The 25999-nt window shown below is 40.3% G+C and overlaps 1 protein-coding gene across 5 annotated transcripts; it reads left to right on the top strand.

Annotated features, from left to right (window-relative positions):
- The first annotated feature begins 317 nt into the window (after positions 1-317).
- On the top strand, positions 318-25047 carry cxxc5a (CXXC finger protein 5a). Of its 5 annotated transcripts, none has more exons than XM_054755737.1 (4): positions 318-655; positions 5851-5973; positions 11645-12648; positions 23592-25047. In XM_054755737.1, the coding sequence occupies exons 3-4, from the start codon at positions 11854-11856 to the stop codon at positions 23634-23636; spliced, it is 840 nt and encodes a 279-aa protein (XP_054611712.1). In that variant the 5' UTR covers positions 318-655; positions 5851-5973; positions 11645-11853; the 3' UTR covers positions 23637-25047. The 5 variants fall into 5 exon arrangements, with proteins under 5 accessions (XP_054611712.1, XP_054611713.1, XP_054611711.1 ...); XM_054755736.1 differs by lacking the exon at positions 318-655 and adding an exon at positions 969-1286; XM_054755738.1 differs by lacking the exon at positions 5851-5973.
- The last annotated feature ends 952 nt before the right edge of the window (positions 25048-25999 follow it).

The raw sequence follows: 25999 nt of genomic DNA, 5'->3' as shown, positions 1-25999 counted from the left end.
TAGTATTGTGGTTATATTTGTGGGTTATTGAAGTTACTGTTTAGTCAACTAACTTGGAAAATGGTGAAAAGAGCCCTTTCGTATAAAATTGGACCTAATTATTCTGCATCACTTTACACTCACTAACACGTTCAATAAGTTGTTCGGTGTGTGTGTGTGCATTTATTGTGTGAGCTGCTGTTTGGAAGGCGACGCCTGTGCGTAATTACGCACTGGTTGGCCTTTGACTTTAGTATTTGCCAAGTGAGTGTCATGTTTACGAGCCACAGAGAATATTTGTTTGCAGGGAGGGCAGTTGGACGCTGTCACGGTTGGTACACCCCCTCCCTACGCACACTCGTTCTCCCTCAGCTGTTCTCGCTCTCTCTCTCTCTATGTTCCAGCTCTGGAGCCTCCACAGCGCGGCTCGATCGATTCGCATTGATTGTCCCTGACGAGCTGCTCCACTTTCTAGCCAATGTCAGCCGGTCTGCGATCGGGAAGGATAGAAATGAAGGAAAATCTCTGCCGCCCAAGCGGTGTCATGTCCACACACTTGGGCTGAACGCCTGCCAAGCACCAGGGCTGGTCCGAAAAGACGGAGTGGATTCTCAGACTGAGGAAGCGCGCAGGACCGACCGGGGGAGTGGATTTCTGGAGCGCATTGATGGCTGAAGTGAGTTCTCTTATACATCAAATTAAGAGTTTTATGACAAGAAGTTCTTGGATAATATGCAATTGAGCAGGAATTAAATTTTTTTTTTTATGATTTATTAAAAATTATTGTATTGTAAAATTTATTAACGACGAAATGTGCCCTAGTCAACCTGATCGATGACACTGCTAAGGTGGACCACATTTTCGTGGAATTCATACATGCTGAGATGTCACCAGAGCGTTTCCATGTACAAGTGTCGCCCCGCACTAGAAGTCCACTTCGGTTTTTCCTCTGAGCTCCAAAAATCTATGAAACGTGTTTGCATGTTCCTCTCCGCGAGTGGGGTTGTAGAGGTGGGATCGCCAGGACCGGAGAAGGCAGGCTGGGGGGAACCCACGCGTCCGAGCCCCATGGAAAGTCCGCCTTTGCCAAACAACTGACGAGTGGCTGTTGTTGAATTTTATCCTCGTTTGTTTTCAGCATACGGACGTACTGTAGGCTACTTGTGGAAAGAGAGGAGTGGTGATAAGATTGTCCTTCCTTCCCGCTTTTGGGTGTTTTTTTTTGTGTGACACCATTGCGCACAACAAGGCTTGAGAGACGGAGCTCTCGGACTGTGGGAGCCCCCCCTCAGCTCGGATCTGCTCCGGTAGGTGCCAATAATACGAGTCTGTGTTTACATATAAGATTGAATGGGATGTGGAGCGGTGGAGGATACTTTACTAAGTAAGTACAAAAAGTTGGGATGTCATCTCCACAATGCGAAACGTTTGACTAGGGTGTCACTGCGGGAGCCGGTGCCGCAGATCCGTGCACCAGACAAAAGCGCGCTCGTTGTCTGTGCGTAAAGATGCTGCTCCCACTTTGGCACCAACAATCTCGCCTTTATTTCCGAGTGGCGGCGCTGACACGGATGCGCGCGGCGTGAAAACTTAAACCATTCCTCTGTGTGCGTGTGACTCGTCGGATTAGTGACTTCTTCCGCTGCCGTGCCCCTCCAAACACAAACAAGCAGTATTAATGGTGCGTAAAAAGAGCCAGGATGTTTGCTTCGTCCCGGTCCAGATGCCACCTCCTCTCTTATATACGGCTCAGTGTGCTTTTGTCCGGGGATGAGCAAGTTCTCAGGTGTCCTTTAACGCACCACGAGGTGCAGCATTAGCGTGTTTGGTCTCTAACTTTGCATAAATGTGCACCGGATGGAGGCAGTGTGTGTTGTAGTCTAATCGTTGTCACCGTGCTTTTTAACTTCCTGTGTGTGCGTGTGCGTGTGTGTAGGAGGTGGGAGGAATTGAAAATGTGACGCTCGTCGTCGACAGCGCGTCTACGGGGGGTGGGGGTGTCAGAGGAAGGAGGAGGCGAGGTGGAGATGGGAGGCTTCTGTTGGTGGGGGGTCGCATTATGTCCGTCACTTGCGTTGCGCTCATGCATAAAGTATTCCTGCGTCTCCACAAGTTGAAGCACTTGCACAGGAGTTAGGGGGCGGACTAAATGAGCATCAAGATGCAGGAACAAAACAAGGGGAAAAAAACCTTGTTTGTTTTTTGTACGCTGACTGCGATAACTCACCACCTGCGCCTGCAGTGACGTCAGTTCCCCCACTTTAATGAGAGGCAGCTTGGGAGGTTTATTGTCTACTTGGGTGAATAGTGAGAAAGTTAAACAATCACACTAATATGATCGTGTGTCAATTTCTAAAATGTCCAAGTATCCATTCTACAATATTGGACTTTTCCTGCTAGGAAAATCCTCTTTTAGTGATCAAAATATTGGGCCGATGTCATCCTGTCCCACAGACAACCATTTGGGAGTGAATTCCCACACCATTCACATTTGTTTGTATAAATATTTAACATAATGATCTTCTATCGAAGTTTTATGCCTGTATTTCGACCCTAGTCTTCCTTTTAGGCACATAAATAACTATGTTATGCCATTGCAAAACAAATTAGACAGCACTGTAACATTTCGTCTTCTTACATATTTCTTGAATTCAATAGTATTTCTCACTTCTTATCACAATGCTGGCAACTTTCTCTGGCTTCATTGTGGCTTATTTTGCAGCCGTGATCAAAAGAAAAGTAGAGACTTGTGGCATAATGTGTGTTAGTTTGCAAAGAACTACAGACTCCATCGCTGATGACATCATAGGTGGGCGACGGAGCTGACTCCGGTTCCTGTTTCCATCTATTAGCAAGCTTAACAAGAATGTTTTGTTATAAAAAAACCCCATTAAGAACAGTTAGACTCACATTGTGTATTAATAACACACCAAGACGCATGCCATGTTGTACACAAATGTACACAAAGAGAGGAAAATATTGTTTCGTCTATTGTTTCATCCCTAGCTTAAGGACCAAATGACAGTATTCTGTATCATACTCAACTTGTTACATTTTTGGCCTGTCAGCATCTCTCAGCATTCATTTGGGATTTCTAAAGGAATTGCAATTTTCATTATTAGAGATAGTCAATATTGGCTTTCTTACCAATATAGGATATACCGATATTGTCCAGCATGTCATTACCGATACTAATATCAATCAGTACCAATAATTGGAGTTTCCCTCAAACTAATGTCAGGGCACATCTCGTGCAATGAATGAACACTTTCTGCTTCTTGTGTGGTGCCACTGAATGCATGTCATAAATAAACAGTGTTTGGACAAAAAAAGACAAACACAGTGGAACCTCGGTTAGGGTCCGCCCCAGTTAGCGTGTTTTTTGGTTTACTTTGAAAATTTATGCCAAATTTTGCCTCGTTTTGCGTGTATTCTCCGGTTAGCGAACAATATGGTGGCAATATGTGTTATTAATACACTTTGTGAGTCCATCTGTATTCTTAACTCATTCAATCCCAGCCATTTTTCAAACGACAACCCGTTCACACTTGGAAGAGCTACATTTCAAGCATAACTTTCACTTTGACACACTTTTTTTTGCTCTTGTGACAGCTCAAATAGCTAAACAACTTTCCCACAATATAAGCAACACAAAAAGGGTTGTTTTACATCAAACTAACTATTTATTTACAAATATAACACCATGAACTATTCACAATTTTCACATTCGGAACTGAACTGTGTGTGTGCGTGTGCGGGCGTTAAAATTTCCCTACAGTGCGTAACCTTCTGCACGGTACACTCCTCCATGTTTTTCCACTTCCTCCTTGCTGTCACGTATGTTTTTTCCATTCAAATTCACATTCCAAGCTGTTATCAAATCCACTTCTGCCACCTTGTGGCCGTTTTTATGGCTTACAACTGCTCTAAAAGGGACATCCATTAGTGTGCAATTGCGTCATCACCTCATTTTGCCTCTCGCACAAAAAAACATAAAAGACGTATAAATACAACTTTGAGATTGGGCATTCGAGATTATAAAAACATATAAATACTAGAGATCGATGGATATGGGTTATTCAGGACTGATACCAATTATTAGTAGTTGAGGAGGCCGATAACTGATAATTAGAGCCAATAATAATTTGCAGTAAAAGTGTAAAAATTGGCGTAAAAATGTTGAATAATGGAAACACTAAACTTTGTTCAACTGCCTAAAGCATGTTTATTTAACCAAACAAATAGAAAAATGATTCCAGAAGAGCATTGAGTTCCTAGACTCAGAAGCATCTCCTTGAAGTTGAATAAAAACTTAAATAAATAGCTCCTTGAAATGGTTCCACGGTAAATAAAGTAATATTTATATATAACTATAAATTGTTTTAAGTTCAAACACAACAAAGAGTACAGGGAGTTAACAAGCTCAACAACAACTCCTGTAAAGTAAAAAAAAAACCCTAAACCATAGCTCTCTGAATTTTTTCAGCCTTCATGTTAGCATATTTCCCTGCAACAAAACAAGACTGAATTGAATTTCTTACTCTCTCTCTCACAATCACACACACAGGCTTCTACAATCACGGACTGTTTCCACATTGATATTACCAACAGCGTTATTTCAAGTGATTCGCAGACATATCAGGAGGTACTAAAAGGCTAGTGAAGCTTCCGCTTGTGTTTACTCCGCTCTTAGCATTACGTTATTGTCGTAGTCGTGAGCTGTAGAGTCTTTCATGTGACTTTCACGCAAACACACACTATTCTCCACATTACATACATTCTCCCCATTGCTATACGTAGTGTGCTGAGCCTTTAGAGCCAGACTGGTGAACTAATGTTATGGTATGCTAACCAGCCTCCACCTTGGCGTGCTTCCCTCCAATAAAACAAGTGAATTGAGTTTTTTACACGCTCTCTTTTAATCACACACATGCTTTTACCATCACAGACCGTTTGACTGTCGACATTGTCAGCAGCCTTTTTTCAAATACTTCACAGACATGTCGGGAGGTATGACGAGTTAGCAGAGCTGCCGCTAATGTTTACTCCGCTCTTGCGTTATTCTGCTGCTCACTGTAATGTTAGTAGTAGTTGTGACATTTCTCAAGAGTTTTCCGCGTTTACCTTGACATGTGCGTTTGCTCTCAGGATGTTTTCCACATGAGAAAACTTCCCTCTCAGCCGTGTGTGTGTGTGTGTGTGTGTGAGGACGGCGTCCACTTCAGATTGGCTCTGCCACTAACACGTGCTTTGGCTTGCTTAGCCAATCTGATGGCGCCATGGGTGGAGCAATGCTGGAGACAGAAGTCGCAGCCGGCAGGAGAGAGAGGCGCAGCTGCATCTGAGCCGAAATATCGGATTTAAATAAAGCCTGATACCGATATACGTAAAAATTCCAAATATCGGCCTGGCCGATAATCGGTCGACCACTAATAAATATGTCTTTGGTATTGAAAGTTTCTATTGTTTTTTTTTTTTTTTTATCAGAACACTTCCTTAATTGTTAGCATCTTATTAGCTAGCAAACAAAATGGCAACCGGAACCGGAAGTTGCATCACCCGTCTATGATGTCGTCGGAGGTTGACTCTCAAAAATGTTACCACAAAACACATTTTTATAATTATAATTTTACATGAATAAAACAATTCTAAATGCATGTAAATGTTGAATGAAAGGTCTAAATGAATATTTAAGGTTACTTTTACCTTCATTGAAGACTACTGTTCCTAAAGACACAATGTGGCAACGAGACACCACACGGACACAGTCTTCCTGTTTTGTGAGTGATGTCTTGAATCCAATAGTGTTTCTCATTTCTTTATCAAAATGCTGGAAATGGCAACTTTCTTTGGCTCCATTTTGGGTTACAGTATTGAGATGAGGAACACTACTGAATTCAAGAAACAACTCATGTCGAAACAGAAAGATGGTGGTGATTGATCTCGCTGCTGCATCGCGTCTTTGGGGACAGTCGTCAAGAATCTTCAGTGAAGGTAAAAGTAACCTTAAATGTTCATTTATCCCTTTCATTAATATACACATAATATGTATTTATATGTATTTAGAATTGCTTTTTGCATGTCAAACTGTAATGATAAAACTATAAAAGTGTGTTTTGTGAACAAAGTAAAGTGCAAAGTATGAAACTATGGACTAATACAATCAGTGAAACTACCGTATAAGCATGTTACACGTGAACTCAGCATGAATGAAACATATTTGATTTGATTAAAGGAAGATGCCTGACTCCCCCCTCGCATAAGCAGTGCTTTCATTGCAAATTGCATATTTACAATCCAAAGGTAACACTTATAAATCATTTCAGACCGCGGACATACTGAGCCTACTAAGCTTGTTGCTGTGTGGAGCGCACCAACATCGTTGTCGGCAGAAAAACAGATGCCGATATGAAACAATTTCATGCCAATATTGGCTGATATCGTCGGACGATATTATCAGACATCCCTAGTATATAGTACTCAATTACTTACTTTTTGGGCCTTTCATCTTAACGAAAGCATCTCTCATCATTCATTCCCGATTTCTGAAGGAACTGCAATTGTCATCATTCTGTTCGTTAAATAACGTGTGATATCATCAGAATTTCCCAACAGATTTACTGAAAGTACTAAACTTGTGGCTTGTTTGAGTTGCGTTTTCACGATCCAAAACATTAGTCAGAAAGGGGGCAGATATTTGTAAGGTATTGGTAGAATGCTATGATATGCTGTGATGTTTTGGGGCATTTCAGTTTCTAAGAGAATTTTCCATTGCTTGTTGGAAATGTATCTTTGATTTTAGATGTATGCCAATGATTGTACAGTATGTCAGCAAGTGCTGTTGTGAGGGTTGCATTGTTATCATTGCAAGGAATTGATTATGTGACTCTTAAGGCAATTAAAAGCAATACATTGTGTTTTGGTGAGCAACAACATATCACCAGCTAATGCTTTTTATGTGAATTTAAGTTTTGTCTTGTATGAATTGATATAATGATCAGCATCATTACGACCCTCCCTACACACAAGAATAAAAAGTAAACACCCCCAAACCTTAAAATGCTTTTCTCCATTGCCTATTGATCAGTCAACCATGTCATCGACTGAACCACCCACCCATCTATCAGCCGTGTTGTCATTATAGGGAGGATTGGTAGGAGGATGTGTATTACTATCGCGCGCACACACACACACACACACACACACACACACACACACACACACACACGGTATGAGGTGAGGCATCTGAGGACGCAAATCTTCAAAAGGAATCATGTTGGTAAGGTCTTAACCATCATAATGATGACAACCATTCCTGATTCAGGAAGTGATATAGCAAAATCAATAAATACTGGCAGCTAATATCACAACAATATCAAACATTTGTTCTTTAGTTCCATTGCAAGTCATTGTAGCGGCATGTTGACAGTCTTTACATTTGACTTAGTGTTTTAACATTGTATTAGGCTTTGGTATATACTGTATACCATATATGCACGTTATCTGTGCCATGTATCGCAAAGGAAAGGCTTAATACACACTTATTTATTTTACTGCCAAAAGGTTGATGGGATTGATAGCACTCGCATGTGGCTGCAAGCTATGTATGATGCCATTGCCAGGAGCTGGCAGTTAATTCACAAAAGGGTTATGTACCTGAGTATTTCTTGGCCCGGTAACTTTGTGGAGCCTTCACTGGTTGCCTGGCAACTGAAATGGTTTGGCAGGACCGCATCGTAAACAATAAATTGACGTTTTACTCCTCAGTTTCTTGTGCGGATTGAATAATTACGACAAGTTGTTAATTAGTGGGTTTTCAAGGCGCTCGTCGGTGCACGTCACAATTCCGGCGTAGATCCACATTAGTTGTTGATTCCCTCGTTTGCAGAGTCAGCGCAAAGTAAGCCATGTAAGCTGATAAGCGCATAGATATGCATTGAAAAAGGAGAAGTCTTCATTTGGGAGACATAAAGAAGGAAACATACTAATAACTAAAATGAATTGTCAATCATTCATGCACATTTGTTATGTATTTAAACTGTATTCTGTGAAAAAGTCCGATGTCAGACAACTCTATATATGAGTCTGGTTGAAATCTGTTACATAAACGCGCAAATAAATGCAAAATCAGCAGATACAGGTGTTTAATCGTAATCAAACTTCACCCTAAAATTCGGGCAAATGCGTCAACATTTAAATCAAAACGGCTGAGACTGAATTCAAATGTCACAGTTATCGGAAAGATGGAACATGCTTCAGACTGAAGGCTTCGTTATGCTACAGTATAGTCACTTCGCCGGTCCTCTTGATGGCGTCTTGATCCTGTTTTGCTCTTCGGAGTAGGGTGACCGCGTGACTGGCAATTCTTTCCTGAGAGTGAGCAAACAACTCTCATTGAGTAGTCGTTCAGCTTCCTGTGTAGTAATGCGACATCCACATCGTTGTTGCAGCTGGAAATATTCTTTTTGAAAAATCAGTCCATTTGCTGTACACGTTATACACCGAAAACTAAAGGACCAAGACATTGGTGAAGATGGGCTGTGCGACCATGAAATTGGCGCTTTCCCGGAAAGAAAAAACAGAAATGATGTACTAAAAATTTTTTAAAAAGCAGACCAGTGACAGCTCTATGGTCCGGGCCGCTGTTGATGTACGTCAAGCTCCGCCAGAGCACTTGGTAGGGAGGAGGAGCCAGGCAGCGTCACTTACGTTGGCATCATGACACTGGAGTTTAACGAAGCCTTAAAACAATATTGTGATACTGAAGTGACTCTTAAGCATGGCTAATTTTGTGAAACTTTCATTCCATGTCATATTTCTAAAGCCAAACCCGGTTGTGAAGACACGCACGTGTCATTGAACTATATCGATTATTTAAACTGTTTGTATCCAGACCAGAATACCTTGTTGCTAATCCTGTGGTATACAGACACTCTCTCAAAAAATATGAAGGAAAATGCCACAAACAGCGGCGTATGTATTTGCTTTATGCTGAGGCAGTATGCAATTTTTGACTGCTAATTACAACACTGTCAATTTACAACAACCAGAGGTGTAAAGATTCAAGCATGAACCACAGTATCAAGTCTGCGACACAGGAAATTGAGTAAAAGTCTCTCAAGTACAAAGCGACACTAAATTATCTGGTTTTAGCTGCATTGCATTTGGCACTCTCAGAAGCCGAGTAATGAGGACGGTTGTGGTTTAGGTGACAGTTCGCATCAGGACAGCAAAGCCTTCTGTACTGTAAGTGATGTGGTGACAGAATCTAAAGAATGGTTTGTTTAGCCCAAGACTGCGCACCACGTTCAAGGTTGATGGTGGTGATGATTGTGACTGAAAGTTACGCGTGATGCAAGGCACACTGACGTGAGGGTTACGTGTGATGGTCTTACAAAATGCATCGTAATTAAATACGGAAGAGCAAACTAACACCAGGGGTGTGGTGTACGTATTTTGGCTTCAGTCTGACTGCAAGGCTGAATATAAACCTGTTAGCCTTTCAAACGAAAATGTTGGCACATAATGTATTTTCATCTCTCCATAATGACTCATAGCCTGAGTTTAGTTTAATCACTGATAAAAGTTTTTTTGGTGGAGAGACATAAAGATAATTCTGTAGTATGCATGCTAGACCAGTAGTTGATGGTGTAGCTGATTGAAATACCATAGATTTCTTGTACAAAACACCTCATTGTGATGATCAGATACTATCCACTGGACAGGCATCAGTGGATGGACTTCTTACAAGGTGGTCACTATGGATGATTTAGTCCAACAAACTTAACGTGACAGTCTGCCATGTCTTTTGTTGGGCCTAAAATATAACGCCCATAACCAAACTGGAGTAAATCAGGAGTTTGTTTACACCGCCTAGCATCTTCAGGCCCCCAAATCACAGAATCATATAAACAAATTAACTGTTATGTAACAAAATAGTTACCGTTGCTCTGTCAACTGACAGGTCACCGGGGTAGCAATCTACCAAACACACCTCTTTTAAATTGTCTTCCGTAAAGTGGTTAGAATATAATGAGGGAACATCCTTCTATATTGAAAACGACTTAAAGAGAGCACTTGAAGTCATAAACTCATTAGGATAATTAGAATGTGGCTGTAAATATCTGGTCATTACAAACAATGCATATGCAATCCACTTCACTGTTCAGACCAGTCAGGTTTGTCTATTCTGTCTACACAGTTTATGTAAAAAAAACAGTAAAGATCCAAAAATCCCAGCCATTTATGAAATCACTGCCAGTCTTTGGAAAAAGTGAGGCAATGTGTTACTACGTTGTTATCAGTCAGAAGGTGTTGCCCGGACTGTCGCAGAGCAAGTCAGCAGTATCCAAAGTGCTGCGTCACATCCGCACTATCAATTAACGCAGTGAAACAACCGCAGTGACAATATATGTCACCTTATGACTAAGTATGGCGTCATCCCTAGGATGGGTTGCGTTACTGGAGGGATTGACATGTCCCAGCTGAATTAAACCATTACAGTAGATCAGTAGATCAGAGTTTGTTTGTTTTTCTTGAAAGTGTTTCATGAGTTGTCGCTGCCAGTTTTGTCACTTTGTAGATGACTTGAGAACTCATTTGTTCTAGTGATTGATTATATGCCAATTCATTTATCTTGTGGAACACTCAAAGCTTTTAACACATTTACTGTATTTAGAACATTGATGAAGCGCCTGGATCAGAACTGGATATTCTCCCAGGCCTTGATTAATCAAGAAATAGTGCTGGGCAAGGGCCCAAGCTCGCCCGATTTACTTCTGCAGATGCACAGCTGCCAGAGCGCAACTCAGTATGTGAAATTCAAATGTCTATCAATAACCACTTAGCTGCTTTTAACTACATGAAAGTATTCAAAAATGACCGCTAAACACGTAATTCTTCTTGTCCAGTGTTATATAAAACCCACACATAATCGCTCAGTGATGACTCGCAACGCTTTTATGCGTTCACCCGCAACTGCAGAGAGATGCAATTAGTGCTGAGATGCTTAGGGGAAACCGGACCCTGGTCAGTGCCGTAGTGGGAGAAACTGAAACTATGGGGCCGAGGGGCTGTGGAGCTGGCTCTGGTTCACTGGCGCCACATCCCCTTGAGCTGGTGAGAATGTGGGGGCTGTGCTCTTGCCTTTGAAGCTTTACCTCCCACTAATTCTGGCCTTCCAATTTCCACACACTGCACAGACACCCCCCGCCCGCTGTCCTCTTCCCCTCCTTTTCCCTTTGTTTCCCATATAAGGAATGGCCCGGCCATTTCCTCCGCTTTTCTGTGGGAGGTGGTGTGCTTGTTTGTGAACACGGACAGGTCAGGAGAATACGGGCATAGTTTGCCTTTTCATAGATGAGCAGCCACAGGAATCTCAAGCCCAGTGCATGATTGCATCTCTGTCCAGTTGGGAGTCTCGCACTACCTGCCTGGGGAATTGTCTTCATCCTCATATCCAACATACCACCAAATTGTCTTTAATACTTAGATTGGAAATCATATCCAGGTAGTGACATGAAAAAGAGATTAAACATTTTCGGTATTCTTGCTAGTCAGGTAAATAGTCTATTCACGTTGTGGGAAATGTTTGTTGCAAATTGAAAAAGTGATGTTTAAGACTTTGATTAATTAGCATGCCGCTCTCTTCTTTCCGTGTGTCAAGGTTCCAGATGGCCCATGGAAGAACGTGGATGAGGGCTTCGCTGTAGAGCAGGCAGAAGGCCTGTCTGTTGTCAGTGGGCTGATTAGTCCATCAAGGAGCGGCATCACTCTCACCAGGGCACAGAACGGACCACGAAAAGGTTTTCCACACTCATCCCTGCCCCCTGTCCACCCTTATCCCCAACCCAGGCGGCACATACGCTCTGGACCATGTCTGGCGGGCTGTCCCAAGCGGGCCGGACTGAGGACCTGGAACGGAGTAGCTGCAAACAGGACTCTCCTGTTATAGAACGCAGGAATCGCAGTGGCATCATCAGCGCACCACTAAACAAGAGCCTTAAGAACTCCCGCACCCTCTCGCAGTACACAGCGGTCTCCTCCGCCAACAGCAATGGACACAAAGACAATAGTGAGACAAAGAGCCACTCGGCCAAGCCTCAGCAACCTACACCACCCCAGCCCACTGTCTCTGCACTGACAGCAGCTAAGTTGGACCGAACCCTAGAACAGGTTCTGGAGGGACAGAATGGCCTGCTGCACTTTGCCCAGGCAGCAGCACTTTTGAAGCGCGCTGGTATGGAGCACATGCTTCTTCCTGGGGGCATGGGAGTAGGAGTTGGCGGAGGAGATACAGGCTCGGGGGCTAGCGACTTGGAGGGTACGTCTGTCACGGACGCCGTAGGTGGTCCTGTTGACTTTCCATATGGAGTAGGGGGCGGCTTCCCCTTCAACCCGGGGCTGTTCATTATGACGCCGGCTGGAGTGTTTCTGGCGGACAGCGCGCTGCACATGGCCGGCCTGACCGAGTACCCGGCACAGAACGAGCTGGCCTCCGCTATCAACTCCGGTAAAAAGAAACGAAAACGTTGCGGCATGTGTCCACCTTGCCGGCGGCGGATTAACTGTGAGCAGTGCAGCAGCTGCCGGAATCGCAAGACGGGGCATCAGATCTGCAAGTTTCGCAAATGTGAGGAACTGAAGAAGAAGCCCTCTGCTGCTCTGGAGGTAAGAAGCAGTGGTTCTGATTATGTAATTGCTTTGAGGTCTCAAAGTGTTTTTAATTCAAAAGTCCAACAATGCAATGAAATGCAGGCCAACAAAAACTACTAATACACACTACTAATCTACACTACAATACGGTATTAGGGGAACAACGAAATCACCTTTGCGATATCCTAAAATTTGGAGGCATAATCAGGGTATGGTTATACAACCTAGGAAGTCTGGCAGACCAAAGTGTGAATACTTTAGCATTTAATGCAACTTTACTGAACACAGCAGTGGAAAAAGTTATAAACACAAACTCTACTACAGCGCTGTGTTCCACCATTGTTGTTTTAAAAATGCGGCATAAATGCACAGACTTGACACACATTTTCACTCATTTTCAGCATTTTCAGACCATAACCTTTATTTGTGTGTAAATGCATCCCAAAACTGTGGCAGTCCATTTGGTTCAGGTAGTAATGATGAGAGGGTGGACCAAGTCGGTGGTGTGGAGTGAATGAGGGGAAGATGTGAGGTCACCATCATTCGCTGTTCAGTTATTAGCAATTCATGTTCAGTCACTGTCTTGACAAACTACCTTACCTTAACTGAAGCATTTTGAGTTCGGTCACGTCCTGCTTACACACGTATGCAAATATTTGAGCTAAAATACGCAGAAAAAAATAGTAGAGTTATTTGGCAGAGCGACGGTAATTGTGTAAAGTATGTGTTTGTGAGTAAGCGTACACGTGTGCGTCAGTACGTGCGTGTGCATGTAATATGGTCCATCTGGCCTTGGAGCTGTCATCTGGAGCACCAGGTGTCAGTGTGGCACACGTGCCCCCACCCTCCCCCCTCTTTCGCTGCCCCCTGTCCTTCTCTCCGGTGACAGTCCTGCTCATCTAAATGGCCTTGGAAAAAAAAAAAAAATGTCGTGCCCTTTACCACTGTCACTCTCTGTGGCCTAACCAAGCACGGCTGCGCTGACAGACTGACTGATCGTGAAATAATTTTTGGCAGATGTTCTAATCTGAAACGAAAATCAACTTTCTTCATCAGCTGATGAGAGAATCACTTTTCTAGTAGACAGACGTCCTCGTAGTGTTCTCACTCAGATGGAAAAATTTAATAATTGAAAAAGTTGACTGAGATTCAGGTCTCTAGTAAAAACCCCTGATTGATTTATCAATTAGGAGATGTGTTCAAGGACCTTTGTCTTAATAGTATTCCTGTAAGTGTATAATGAGTATATGTGCCCTGGGATAATGGTTGTTGTGATTTGGTGCCATAATCATACACCTAAGCTGCACATTGTTTTAGTGTACTGTTATACACCGCTACTGTAAACAAAGGGGATTTAAGTCTTAATTGATGATTTCCAATTGATGGGGTCCTGGCAATTAACCTGATGTGCACTACAGCGATGCCAAACCCAAAAGAGCTTGAATATTCATGAAAGCTGATGTTGATATGGGTCATCATGTAGCCTGCAATGTCACAGTCGGCCGCATCTGCAATTATATGAAATAGACTTAATGATACAATAAACCTGCAGCATGTAACATTAGTTTGACTGGCTGATGCTTTGGTGCTAATTCATTAATTTCTAGCGATCTATAGTCATCTAAATGGTATTTGTCATTGTACTTAGGAAACGTGTGAAGCCTGTGTTCCTCTTTATGTTGCATTGTAATTTAATTAGCTACATTTAGCATAGTAATAATATAATGAATGTTATTAAAAAGGATTATGCTGTGGTATAATCCTCGAGTAATGCCAGAGCAAAAACACCATAGTGTTTCAGGGCTGCACTTCTCACTTGCATTTGTGTTGATGTGGTAAAAACAATGTAGCTATTGTAAGTAATTGGGGTTAAGTATAGATGACTGACACAAGAGTCAACATAAAGCTGAATGGAATTGTGGATTAAAGATGTACAATGTGAAAGCGCACAAGAGGTACACCGGTCATTGGAGTGAAGATTGTTGTGAGAGAGAAAAGAAAGGAGTCAAAGTGAAACAATGACATCATATCTGCCACGCAGAAACCAACTTCCTTAAAGGGATAGTTTGGATTTTTTGACATGAAAATGACCCAGCAACTCAGCAGAACTATGTTCCTCATCACGGAAATCCCACCAAAACTGGACTCGCGGGACCAAATGGAGGGCTAAGTAGCTATTGAAGTAGTCCACTACTGATGGGAATATCATACAACTTCATGTCAAAAATTCAGAACAATCCCTTTAATTCCTTGGGATATTCCAAAAACACTACTGACAAAGTGTAAAGTGCTGCACTTTATTGCATCCCAGGGGACATAAACATGTAAACTTTGGTTCTTACCACATATTAGTCCTAAGCCATAGGGTGGGACGAATGTTGTGGATGTTGTTAGATCAGTGGTTCTCAACTGGTTTGGCTGCGGGACCCACCATCACCCCTTAATGACAAGCGGTGAGCCAAATTGCGGACATTTTTCACCTCAAATGTCTTATATTCAATGAAAAGACGGGTGCAGTATGAATTTGACGCGGTGCAAAATAACACTGTGTGCCAGCACAAAACAAGTTTAATGAATTTCAGGAGCAAGAAAATTTATATACAAAGTCCAAAATATTTTAAGAAAAAGTGTATGAAAATTTGGTCCCGCTAACATTTGGTCTCTACTTGCCAGCTCAGCAGACAGACAACAGGTTCTCAATAAAATTCCAGTTCAGTTCCATTTCGGAGCCTTTACTTTGAAGCACTATAAAACTGAGCATACTGAAATACAACATGTCAATTTTAACTTACATAAGATACAAAATAATTTCTCTGTGACATTCCACACAAACGAAATGCATTTAAACAAATGCTCGATTATAATTTACATTGAAAAGCCCATATACAGTCGTCCCACGCTACACCGCGGTTCGAACATCACTCATTAATCAAAAAATATTGAAAGACAAGTCATATCTGGTATTCTGGTCACTCGGTGTCAGTACTGTTACATTGATTAGACATTGCCTTATAATACATTACTTTAACACTGCATGGAATCAGCCATGGCATGTCCGACATGACACAGTAAAAAAAAGTTCTCCTTCCGTTGCATGTGGAAGTGGTAAGTTTTTGGTGTCTTTCTCAAGTTTAGAAAAAATAAATTGGAGGCTAACTAGTTAGCTTGGTAGCTTGCTATATACTATAATTGGGGACAGTCACTTATGTCCCTGCGGTGATCCTGTAGCCTGCGCATTAGTGTTGCACAATGTGGTGTAAACAAAGAATAAGCAGTGTAAAGGTGACTATAGGGGTGTTATTTTATGTCTACTGGGCTCTAATAATGGTAAAAAACGTATTTATAAAGTCAAACAGGTTTTCTATGCTCTAACTAGTAGGTAAATATTCAGTTTATTAACATTAAATCCTACTTCGCTGAAATTCACTTATCGCTTTGTTTGGTTTGGAAACAACCGCGATAAACGAGGGACGACCGTACACACTCAAGCCATTACGATTAGCGATTTTACATGCCTTTTTCGATCACCTCCAAATATGACAATTATATAGATATCAAAGATTCACATTAGACTTAAACAGCTAATATACAGTACAGGCCAAACGTTTGGACACACACACAACACAACTGATGGTCCCAACCCCATTAATAAGGCAAGAAATTCACTATGTAACCCTGACAAGGCACACCTGTGAAGTGAAAACCATTTCACGTGACTTCATGAAGCTCATTGAGGGAACACCAAGGGTTTGCAGCGCTATCAAAAAAAATTAGAGGACATAAACTATCTAAATATACATATTTAGAGTTATTCCACACTTTTTTGTTAAGTACACAATTCCACATGTGCTCATTCATAGCTATGAGAATCTACAAGCTAACGTTGTTGGCCTTCTTTGATAACAGATTTCAAATAGGCCTAGAGAGCGTTGTCGCTACCTATTAGAAGTACTATTGATGACACCCCACTGCATAACAAATCTTCAAAATAAAAGTGCGAGATTTGGACATGTGACCCACTGAAAACAGGCCCCACCGGTTGAGAATCATTGCTTTAGATTAGGGGTGCCGATATGAGGAATTATACCTCATACCGATAAATTCGTTAACATTAAGTAGTCACTTAAGTATCACTTCGATAACACGTTTCGTAAATGCTCCTAAGGCTCTCCAAACATTCCGCGATGAGGGGAAAAAAACCATAGAGCTTCAACACATCAAACCACCTGAAACGGCAGCATTGCTATGATGCCCGGGTCCCAGGGGCTTGTTCTCTGTGGCATTTGAAAAGTGCAAAAAAGTTTGCCAGAAACTACCTGGGGGCTAAAGTGATCTGTGATTTCATCATGGCGATGATGGCTGGATGACCATCGTCGCATTTTGCTCCTGAAATAAGTCCATACAAAGCGAATCATAGTACAGTAACATTTTGGCGCATCTGTATATAAATCTACAAGTCTCCTACAACTTTTCTTGGCTCACACTGGAAACTCGCGTTGACGCGCCATGACATCTCAGCCATACAAGCTGCACTCACTGACTCGCTGATCATGCGCTAAAAATACTTGTTTTTTCTGTTTGTATTCATCGTAACGCCGCCCCGAATGATACACAAATACTTGACTTTAAACATATGGATTTTTAAAGCCTTTAAAAAAACAAAAAACATCCACATCATTACCAATTATGCAAAATTGACAATTCACAAATAAAGAACAACATAATAAAAACATTATGAAAGTGTCTCTATAGGAAACCATGATTAGTTTACTGTTGGTAGCAGTTTTTAAGGATTGCATGCTTTATTTGATGTCACTAATAGATGGTCACATGGCATACATACTGTACATATAGGCAAATAACATGAAAATAGAATGTCTGGAATTGAAGAGAATTGTTGGAAAAATGAGAAAGTCACTATATTTATAAATGGTATTATAATTTTTGCAATACGGTATATTACCTGACATGGTTGTGGTAGGTTGGGTTGATATCAACCCCGTTCTTCTTGTGCAGTGTGATGAGTGGCCATTAGCAATGTAACTGCATGAGACGTGATGCCAGTCGTGTTGTGTGGCTGTATGTGTAGCTTAGTACATGTGTGTACAGGATGTAGTATGCCAGGGTATGTACGATACGTTCATATTTGTGGACCGCAGTGCCAGGGAGATTTATTTTGGGTTCCACAAAGACGATGCTGAGCAAAAGAACACGAAATGCAAAGTCAGTGTGAAAACTGTCAGAACCACCCAAAGCACATTATGTAAATGGAGCGTTGTTGCTGTTTTTTTGGAGGTTTTTTCAGAAGGCTTTATAGGCAGAATAGGTGCGTCCCATTACATGCATTACATTACATTGAAAGTAATGTGTGCCAGTTGGTCAATAAATCAACAAAAAGCAGTTAATTTGCATTTCCTGCGATTATTTTCAGATGGCAAAGATATATAGTGATCGGGGATTTATCGTGCATTTATCGTTATTGATGTAAAACTGCCCAATTTATCGTGATATTGACATGAGGTCATATCGCCCAGCCCTACCCTGTTTGCATGCATGTGTTGCATAAAACATCCAGGCCTCCTTTTTACAGCATTTGCATTTAAAGGTTACTTGAGCACGCCTCTCCGAGCCCTCTCCCAGCATACACGTCAATACACCAGCGCAGTCCAGCGAGCGCGTGCCTATTTTAAGGGTGTTGACGGCTCATGGCGGCTCAAAGAGGAGCGTAAAATCGGCAAGTGAGGGGGAGTTTGCACGCAGAGGCCTTTGCCACATCGCCCCTCGCTGGCGGAAAACGTCTGGATTTATTCTGAGAATGTGACGTTTGATAGTGAAATGTGCAAAGGAAGAGTCGTTCTGCTTGGTTGTATGCATGGAAAAAGCCTCCAACGGTGTCAGGCTCTGCAGTGCTTTTTAGCTATTAGTTGCATTGGAACTTAATAATACTATTTGACGCGTCAGCTACATCATGAAACTAGTTGTTGCTGTTCAAAGTCAATTTGCCAGAATGGTCAAAATGGTCATAGCCTTGTCCCTCATCAGCTTTCCTCCCTACAAAATCTCGGGCAGCAGAGGCTCATGCAATGTGACAAGCGTGCTGGCTGGCACCAAGACACATGTGGGACAAGTGGACATAAGGGCAGACTGAGGGACAAGATGCAACGGGAAGACAGGAGGAGAAAGATGGCTGTGAGGAAGAGCACCAACATTTACTGAAAGCGACAGCAGTAGAAAAACAACTTATCCGACTATCTACATATTAAAACCCCTCTGCCCTGATGTGTTTACATTACTACATTGCAACTTTAACGCACAATTCAGACACCCAACACAACATTACAGTGGAACATCTAGGCTCAAACAAAATCTGCTTTGAGATGCTGGTAGACCTGCGGTTTGCCCATTGGAAATAATCCATTTCAGGGTCAAACTATCGGCATTATAAAACCTTTAAGTGGTCATGCAAGAGTAAAAATACATTAACTATTTCAATTCACAATAAAACATGATGGAAGTTGTTAATGTGAAGATTATTTTTTCACACACGTGTAAAGAGAAGTTAACCAACAGACTACATTAACAAGTGATGCCAAAGAAAAAGCAAACACAGGCAGAGTGAACTGAGGTCTCGCGTGATACGCTGATGTCTCGCCTCACAACTTTAGAGGCATATTTTCCATTAAAATGTTTTCACAATAATGAATCATTTTTAAAGGTCCTTCGAGCAGTCGACTGTTAAAGGTATATGTAACGAAATATACATAACTTTGCAGTTTGTGATGTTTCTGGTCCAATCTAGTTAGATGCAAAGCAACAGATTTGTCAAAAATCCTACTAGGTATTAATTTAACTATATGTGTGTAGAATAGAGCTGCAACATGTAAATATCCTCTGATTTCAGCCCCCCAATGTGAATATTTCCTTACTGATCCATAAAAGCAGACCTATTATGATTGTGTTTTAGGCAAAACAACATATTCGCACACTTTGGAAAACAGTGATTGACGTTTTTGCCTCTTTTCTGATATGTTGCAGATCAAACCACATATTGATTTGGTCTGTCTAGGGCAGGGGTGTAAAGCGACACATGTAGATATGCTAAGAGGTTATATATATTTCAAGATATATATTTCAAAATATTTGCTTTTCCAAATATTTCAACTATCTTCTTATATACCGTAATCTCCATACATTTTCTTTTCGTAGTATTATGACTTTATTCCCATAATAACTTTTTCCCCAGCACAATTTTCCAAAAAAATACAACTTTTTTTTGCTTTCTTTGTTTCTCGTATTGCGACTTTTACAAAATAACACATATTTTCTTTAATATTTAAACTCCAAGCAACTAAAATGACATTATTTTTCCTCATGATACTATAAGTTTATTCTTGAAAAACTGCAACTTTTTTCCGGTTATATTTTGACATTATTCTCAGGAAATTACATTTATTTGATTTGATTTTTTTCTGCTTTTTTATTTTCCAACTCTTTCAACTTTCTTCTTGTTCTTATTCTCTTAATTATGACTTTATTCCAGTAACACTTTAACTCATAATAAGAGATGTATGTAATATTTTGATTACATTTGCTTCAACCAGAGTTAGTTATTTAGAGTTAACATAGCACTTATATAGCACCTGTTTAGTGTGTGTGGAATTGTCTCGTGTAAAGAGGGAATCACGTGATCATATTCATGCCAGTCAAAGATGATCTGTGTGGAAGGACGGCTGGCAGCTGGTAGTCTATTGGTGTGTGAGCCCGTTGTTTTAATATTTACTATTTCTTCTCATTGTTATTAATTATTCAGCATGGCTTTAAGTGGCTAAAATGAATTTCTATGCATAACAACATGCGCTTCAAGTCACGTCATTACAAGTTGGACGCAGAGTGGAGGTCATTATGGAGCATAATGTAGAATTTTATGTTTTATGATATGGCAAATTGTTTGTTCTATGCTAAGACAAATGTGCTCATCTTATTGAGGGGGAAAAAAACATTGATTTTAGTAATTGTGGCCACTTCTCACCAACAGGTTCCATCTGCTTGAACCAGTACAATCAGTGTTTGTGAAAAACTGGATTTTCTTCTATTTGCTGCCGTTTTCTATTGATTTCACGTGTTTAATGAGGAAGTACGACAGTTAAAGTTCATCTGATGAATGTGTTTCTCTTGCCACGTATTACCACACAGTAAATCCAGACCTTACCGGGTTTTTTGACATCTGTGTCGGCGCCAGATGTTGCTGCTGTCCTCCTGGCTGTCTCACCAGCTAAGTGCTTCTGTAGAAAGGTCGTCACAGAGACAGATGAGAGGTTAACAACGCAGACCATAAAATGATGCTGCCAATATGCTGCCTGTGACGTTTACCTTATGGCTCATATTTATTATTACTTAAGAAGCAATTTGTCTAAAAAAATATGTCATATTCTGAGCATGCTGTACAAATATCAACAAATAGTATAGGCTAATTCTTCACAAGAAACTTACAAAAATAAGCAAGATTTACCAGAATGTTACTATTTTTAGGAGCAAATTTTAACATAAGGTTCACAGAGAGTGTGACCACAAACACAAGGACTAGCCAGCTAGCATGCTAGGCTAACACTAGAGGAGCTTCTTTTTCATATTACACTATTAGAAGTTACAACATATATTCATCTCTTTTTTTTTGTAACATGTTCAAATAGGATACATTCATTGATTCACCATTCTAAGTGGTGCAAATGTCTGTTTCTCATCTTGTAGTTTAGTGCTTTGCTAAATGTTCTCACATGCTAGCTCCTCCTTGTTTGGCAAAAAGGACCAGAGCAATAGGAAAAAGCTGTCTTTGTAGATGCCTGTGTGGAAATGGATTTATTTACTTCTGGCCAGATTTGAAGTTGTTAAATCTAAAGGTTAACATAAAACACATCACCCTACTGGTGTATATATTTTTAAATGACAATGCTGAAAAGACGGCTGGGATTTGCAAGTATAGTTTACAAGTGAGCACCTTTTTTTCCCCCATGTTTGCCGCTTATCCTCACAAGGGTCGCGGGGGTATGCTGGAGCCTATCTCAGCTCACTTCGGGTCACCAGTCAATCGCAGGTCACATATACACAAACAATCAATCACACCCACACCTATGGACAATTCAGAGTGACCTAACCAATTAAGCATGTTTTTGAAATGTGGGAGGAAACCGGAGTACCCGGAGAAAACCCACGCATGGAGAGAACATGCAAACTCCACACAGAGATGCCCAATGGAGATTCAAACCCAGATCTTCAAGACTGTGTGGCCAACATGCTAACCACGAGGCCACCGTGCGGCCCTCCTTTTTTTCCCAGTGCACAATAATTGACCTTTTTATAAATGCACATTGCCTGCTCAGTGTTTTTTTTTTTTAAACATCATCAATATTTGACGTCTTAACCTTTGGCCAATTTGAAAGCAGTCAAGGTGTTGGCCTGCAAGAAGAGGTTAACTTGGAGCATGTACATACTGCATGTACATCGGACATATTGGGATAAGGAGTTGTGTCTATGAACAACCACACGCTGCACTTGCTATTTACCTTAAAAAGATGATCGTATTTGCATGCACGATACATGTTTGGGCACTGATAAAAACCCGAATGCAACATGATTAAAAAATTTCAGTTTTGAACCGTCTCACTGTTCGGTGTGTATTCGAAGGCACGCGCCATTGCGTGTGGAGGTGTGTGACTGTACTTGAATACATATTGGTTTTGGTGTGAGAGCGTGTGTGGGTGCATGAGCTCTTCCTGCCTCACTCCAGGCTCCTTCGTGCATGTTCCAATTGGACTTTGCAGGACGGCCGCCGTGCTGATAGCGTCTCTCCACGTACTGATTGGCGGGCCTCTTCGCAGCCTTGCAGCAGTGTGCATGTGTGCCACTTCTGGCGTGCAGATAGCCACAGCGAGGGAGGGCAGAGGGGGTGTTGGTGGTGTAGAGTGGCATCATCATTACGGATGGCGTGGGAGAGCGACGCGTGTGGTGGCTAAATAATAAATGTGGCCTATCGGTTTTTGTGTGAAGCCTTTTCCTGCGTCTAATGGCTCATACACATTTCATCAGTCATGCGGAGAGCGGCATGTCATTTATGAACTAAAATAGCAAACAAGCAAAGCTTTACGTGCTCTAAATTTGGAAGTCTGTATGTTCGTATCATTCATTGTTACTATGACTGCATTTTTTATACATACAGTATACCAACAAAAAATACAGCTAATTAATCATGTAAATAAGGATGCTGGTCACGATGGATACAAACCTAAAAAGTTTGCAATAATATTTTATATTTTTAATTATTATTTGAATTAGGGGTTTGCACACATGTGAAAAACCTTTAAAATTTAGTGTAATTGTACTCAAATTTAGTTAAAATTTGACTTCACCAGCTTCAAATAAGGGAATACTTTTAGAGGGGGCCAGAAAAAGAGGATATTTCTGTGGTGTGGACTACTAAACTACTAAAAAGGAAATTAAAGGGTGATATAAAAATATATGACTTCGTTAAATGTGATAAATATCTCATAATATCTAAGTAAACATGGATTTTTTTTTGCATAAACCACAATTTTAAAAAAATTATTAATTTTCAATTTAATTAATTTGATTAATTATTTAATTAATCATTGAAAAAATCCTATCAAGTCAAGTTTAAATAAATAAAATTATGAAATAATGACTTACATTTTTGCAAAACCATTTATAAAGTAAAATTTAAATAAATTTAGTTCGAAGATAATTACTTTAATCATAAAATTCTTTCATTCTCTAACTTTAATAATCAAATCATAAAAAAGTTGAAGTGAACAAGTCCAAGGGGGAAATGTGTTGCATTCTAATCAAGATTGTATATTTTTTAAAAATGCCTTACTTTTCATGAGTAACTTCCAAACTTCTCTTCCCTCTTCTCCCTTCCCCGTCTCCTCTTGTGTTTTTCCAAGAAGGTGATGCTTCCTACAGGAGCGGCATTCCGGTGGTTCCAGTAGGACTTCTCCTCCTCTTCCTTACCCAAAGCTCTGCCATCAAGTGCAATGCCAACTCTTTGGATTGTCTCCGGACACTGGCTAACAAATAAACAAGCAACAACAAGAAAATACTATAAAAATAAAAGAACAAAAACAAAGCAGAAAAAAAGATCTGTGGGATATCGGATGCGCCTACTTATTTCTTGAACCAAAAATGAAGCGTGAAGAAAAGCGTCTATGGAAACTTTAATTCCCTTTTCTATGTTTCCATTTTGGTACCTTTTTGTCCTTTTTCCAGCAGCTTTTTTTTCTTCCATGTCACCTGAACATGGACCTGTTTATTGCCAGAAGCAGAAATGACGGACCCAAGTGTGGACAATCAACTAATTTCTGTGTTTGGTGTTAATGTTGTTCATGTGTGGAAAGATACAGTATCTGTGTAGAGAATGTACTTTTACAGCTATATATTTTAAAACTAGTGGCTAATGGCAAACATGTTCATAATTCTTCACCAGTACGTTACCGAAACCTTTGTCTGTTTTCAACAAACAGCAAAAAGGTTTTCGCGACAGCTTCAGATTGCTGTAAAATCCCACATCCAAACAGGAAACGAAAACTGCGGTAATGTTGTCCATCATCAGCCCTTGTCTGCATTTCCAAACAATTTTTTTATGTGCAACTGGCAGCCTTACTTTTGTTATTTTGGCCCCTACTGAGCATGCTCCGTAGCATGCTATCCGGCCGATAGCACTAAGAGACAGCACTTGCTCTGAGTCTACCCTACTGAACGCACTGAGACAAGATTACTTTTTTTTTTTTGTATTTGCTTTGTTTATTTGTTCTATTTTCATGATTTTTGTTATGTTGTCGGGTAGCTGCAGCTCTTGAGAATAACCGATCTTTGTATTTGTTTAGAAAATTGGACTGTTTTTTGTGAATAAAGAGGAATGCATGTATTTGTGTCAAATGTACAGTTCTGATTCTGTTTGTCCACTGGTCACTCATTTGATTTCAAAAAGTACGCCATCATCATTATTTTGGGCAATGGAACCTCTTTTTATACTTGTGACAGTTAAGAATGTTAAAATTCCCACAGGAAGTCATGGAAATAAAAATATTCAGTTCCAAGGTCAAACTGTCAGCACCTAGGAAACCTTTGTTAACTGTTTAGACCAGGGGTGTCCAAACTTTTTCCAGCGAGGGCCACTTTGATATTTTGTAAACCAACACATTGAGATATGCTAAGAAGCTACAGTATATGGAGCTCAAGAAAGAACTGCATTTCACCTTTGTAATACTGTATATCTGTAATACAGGTGAAATGCTACTAAAAGTGATGTTTTTTTTCTATAACAATACCAGTTCATTCTTGTAAAATTGGCACTTCTGCTCTTCATTCGAATATGACTAATATTTTGACTTTATTCTCGGAAAATTACAGCTGATTTTTTTTAATTTTCCACCTGTTTCCTTGCAGCTTTCCTCTTGTAAATTTTCTTCTCGCAATTATAACTTTATATCTTAAAAAAAATACCGTATTTTTCTTTATTTCAACATTGTTGCTGAAATTATATTTTTCCTCATTTTACAAGTTTATTGTCATATTTTTTCAAATTAGAAATCGATAATTTCCTCGTAATATTTTCTGCTGTTGATTTTTTTATATATCATTTTCCAAATAGTTCTTCTTTTCTCCTGATATTTTGACTTTATTCCCATGTTATAAATTTCTCCCCAAACGACTGTAAGTTTCCAAAAATTGCAACTTTATTTATTGTTTTTGACTTCAAAAAAAAATAAATTTCAACATCATGCTACTAAATTGACATTTTTCCTCATACAATTACTTTATTCTTGAGAAATTATGATTTTTTTCCTTGCTAGATTACAACTCTTCTATTAATATTTGGACTTTTGATTGATATTCCCATTTTTGCTGCTGCTGTTGTTGTTGTTTTTTTTTAAGTTTCCTTTTTAAATTACATTTTTAGACTGTGCGGCGGGCCGCAAATGGCCCCCGGGCCTTACTTTGGACACCCCTGGTTTAGACAGTGTTTCAAGCATTATTTTAACATTGTAAGCCACTATACAAGTGTAAAAATAAGTAAACCACTTAATATAGAACTATAAAAATGCTGCTTTAATGAGAAAGGCATAATGGGAAAGTGATAACATTGCAGCGTCATGCCTCATGCGTTCCACTTTTCTTTGGAAAAGCATAAAAAAAGTTAACTTTAGATAGTTAACCACAGCAAAAAGGGAATGATGTGCCTCACCTACAGCACCTTAAGCGTTAAAGGGGAAAAATAAATGTTTATACAGGTGTTAAATTAACTTCAACACTATTAATAATAAAACACAACAGTAAAACCATCTGCTTCAGT

This window comes from Dunckerocampus dactyliophorus, chromosome 16 (assembly GCF_027744805.1).
Source record: "Dunckerocampus dactyliophorus isolate RoL2022-P2 chromosome 16, RoL_Ddac_1.1, whole genome shotgun sequence".
NCBI lineage: Eukaryota > Metazoa > Chordata > Actinopteri > Syngnathiformes > Syngnathidae > Dunckerocampus > Dunckerocampus dactyliophorus.
The sequence above is the reverse complement of the archived record's forward strand: the minus strand, read 5'-3'. Positions and strand labels throughout refer to the sequence as shown.

What these genes read in the sequence shown, in the direction of transcription:
- cxxc5a (XM_054755738.1), top strand. Translation starts at nt 11,854, where the DNA reads ATGTCTGGCGGGCTGTCCCAAGCGGGCCGGACTGAGGACCTGGAACGG. An exon ending in AGCCCTCTGCTGCTCTGGAG is followed by an intron (nt 12,649 to 23,591) that starts GTAAGAAGCAGT and finishes TGTTTTTCCAAG; the next exon opens with AAGGTGATGCTTCCTACAGG.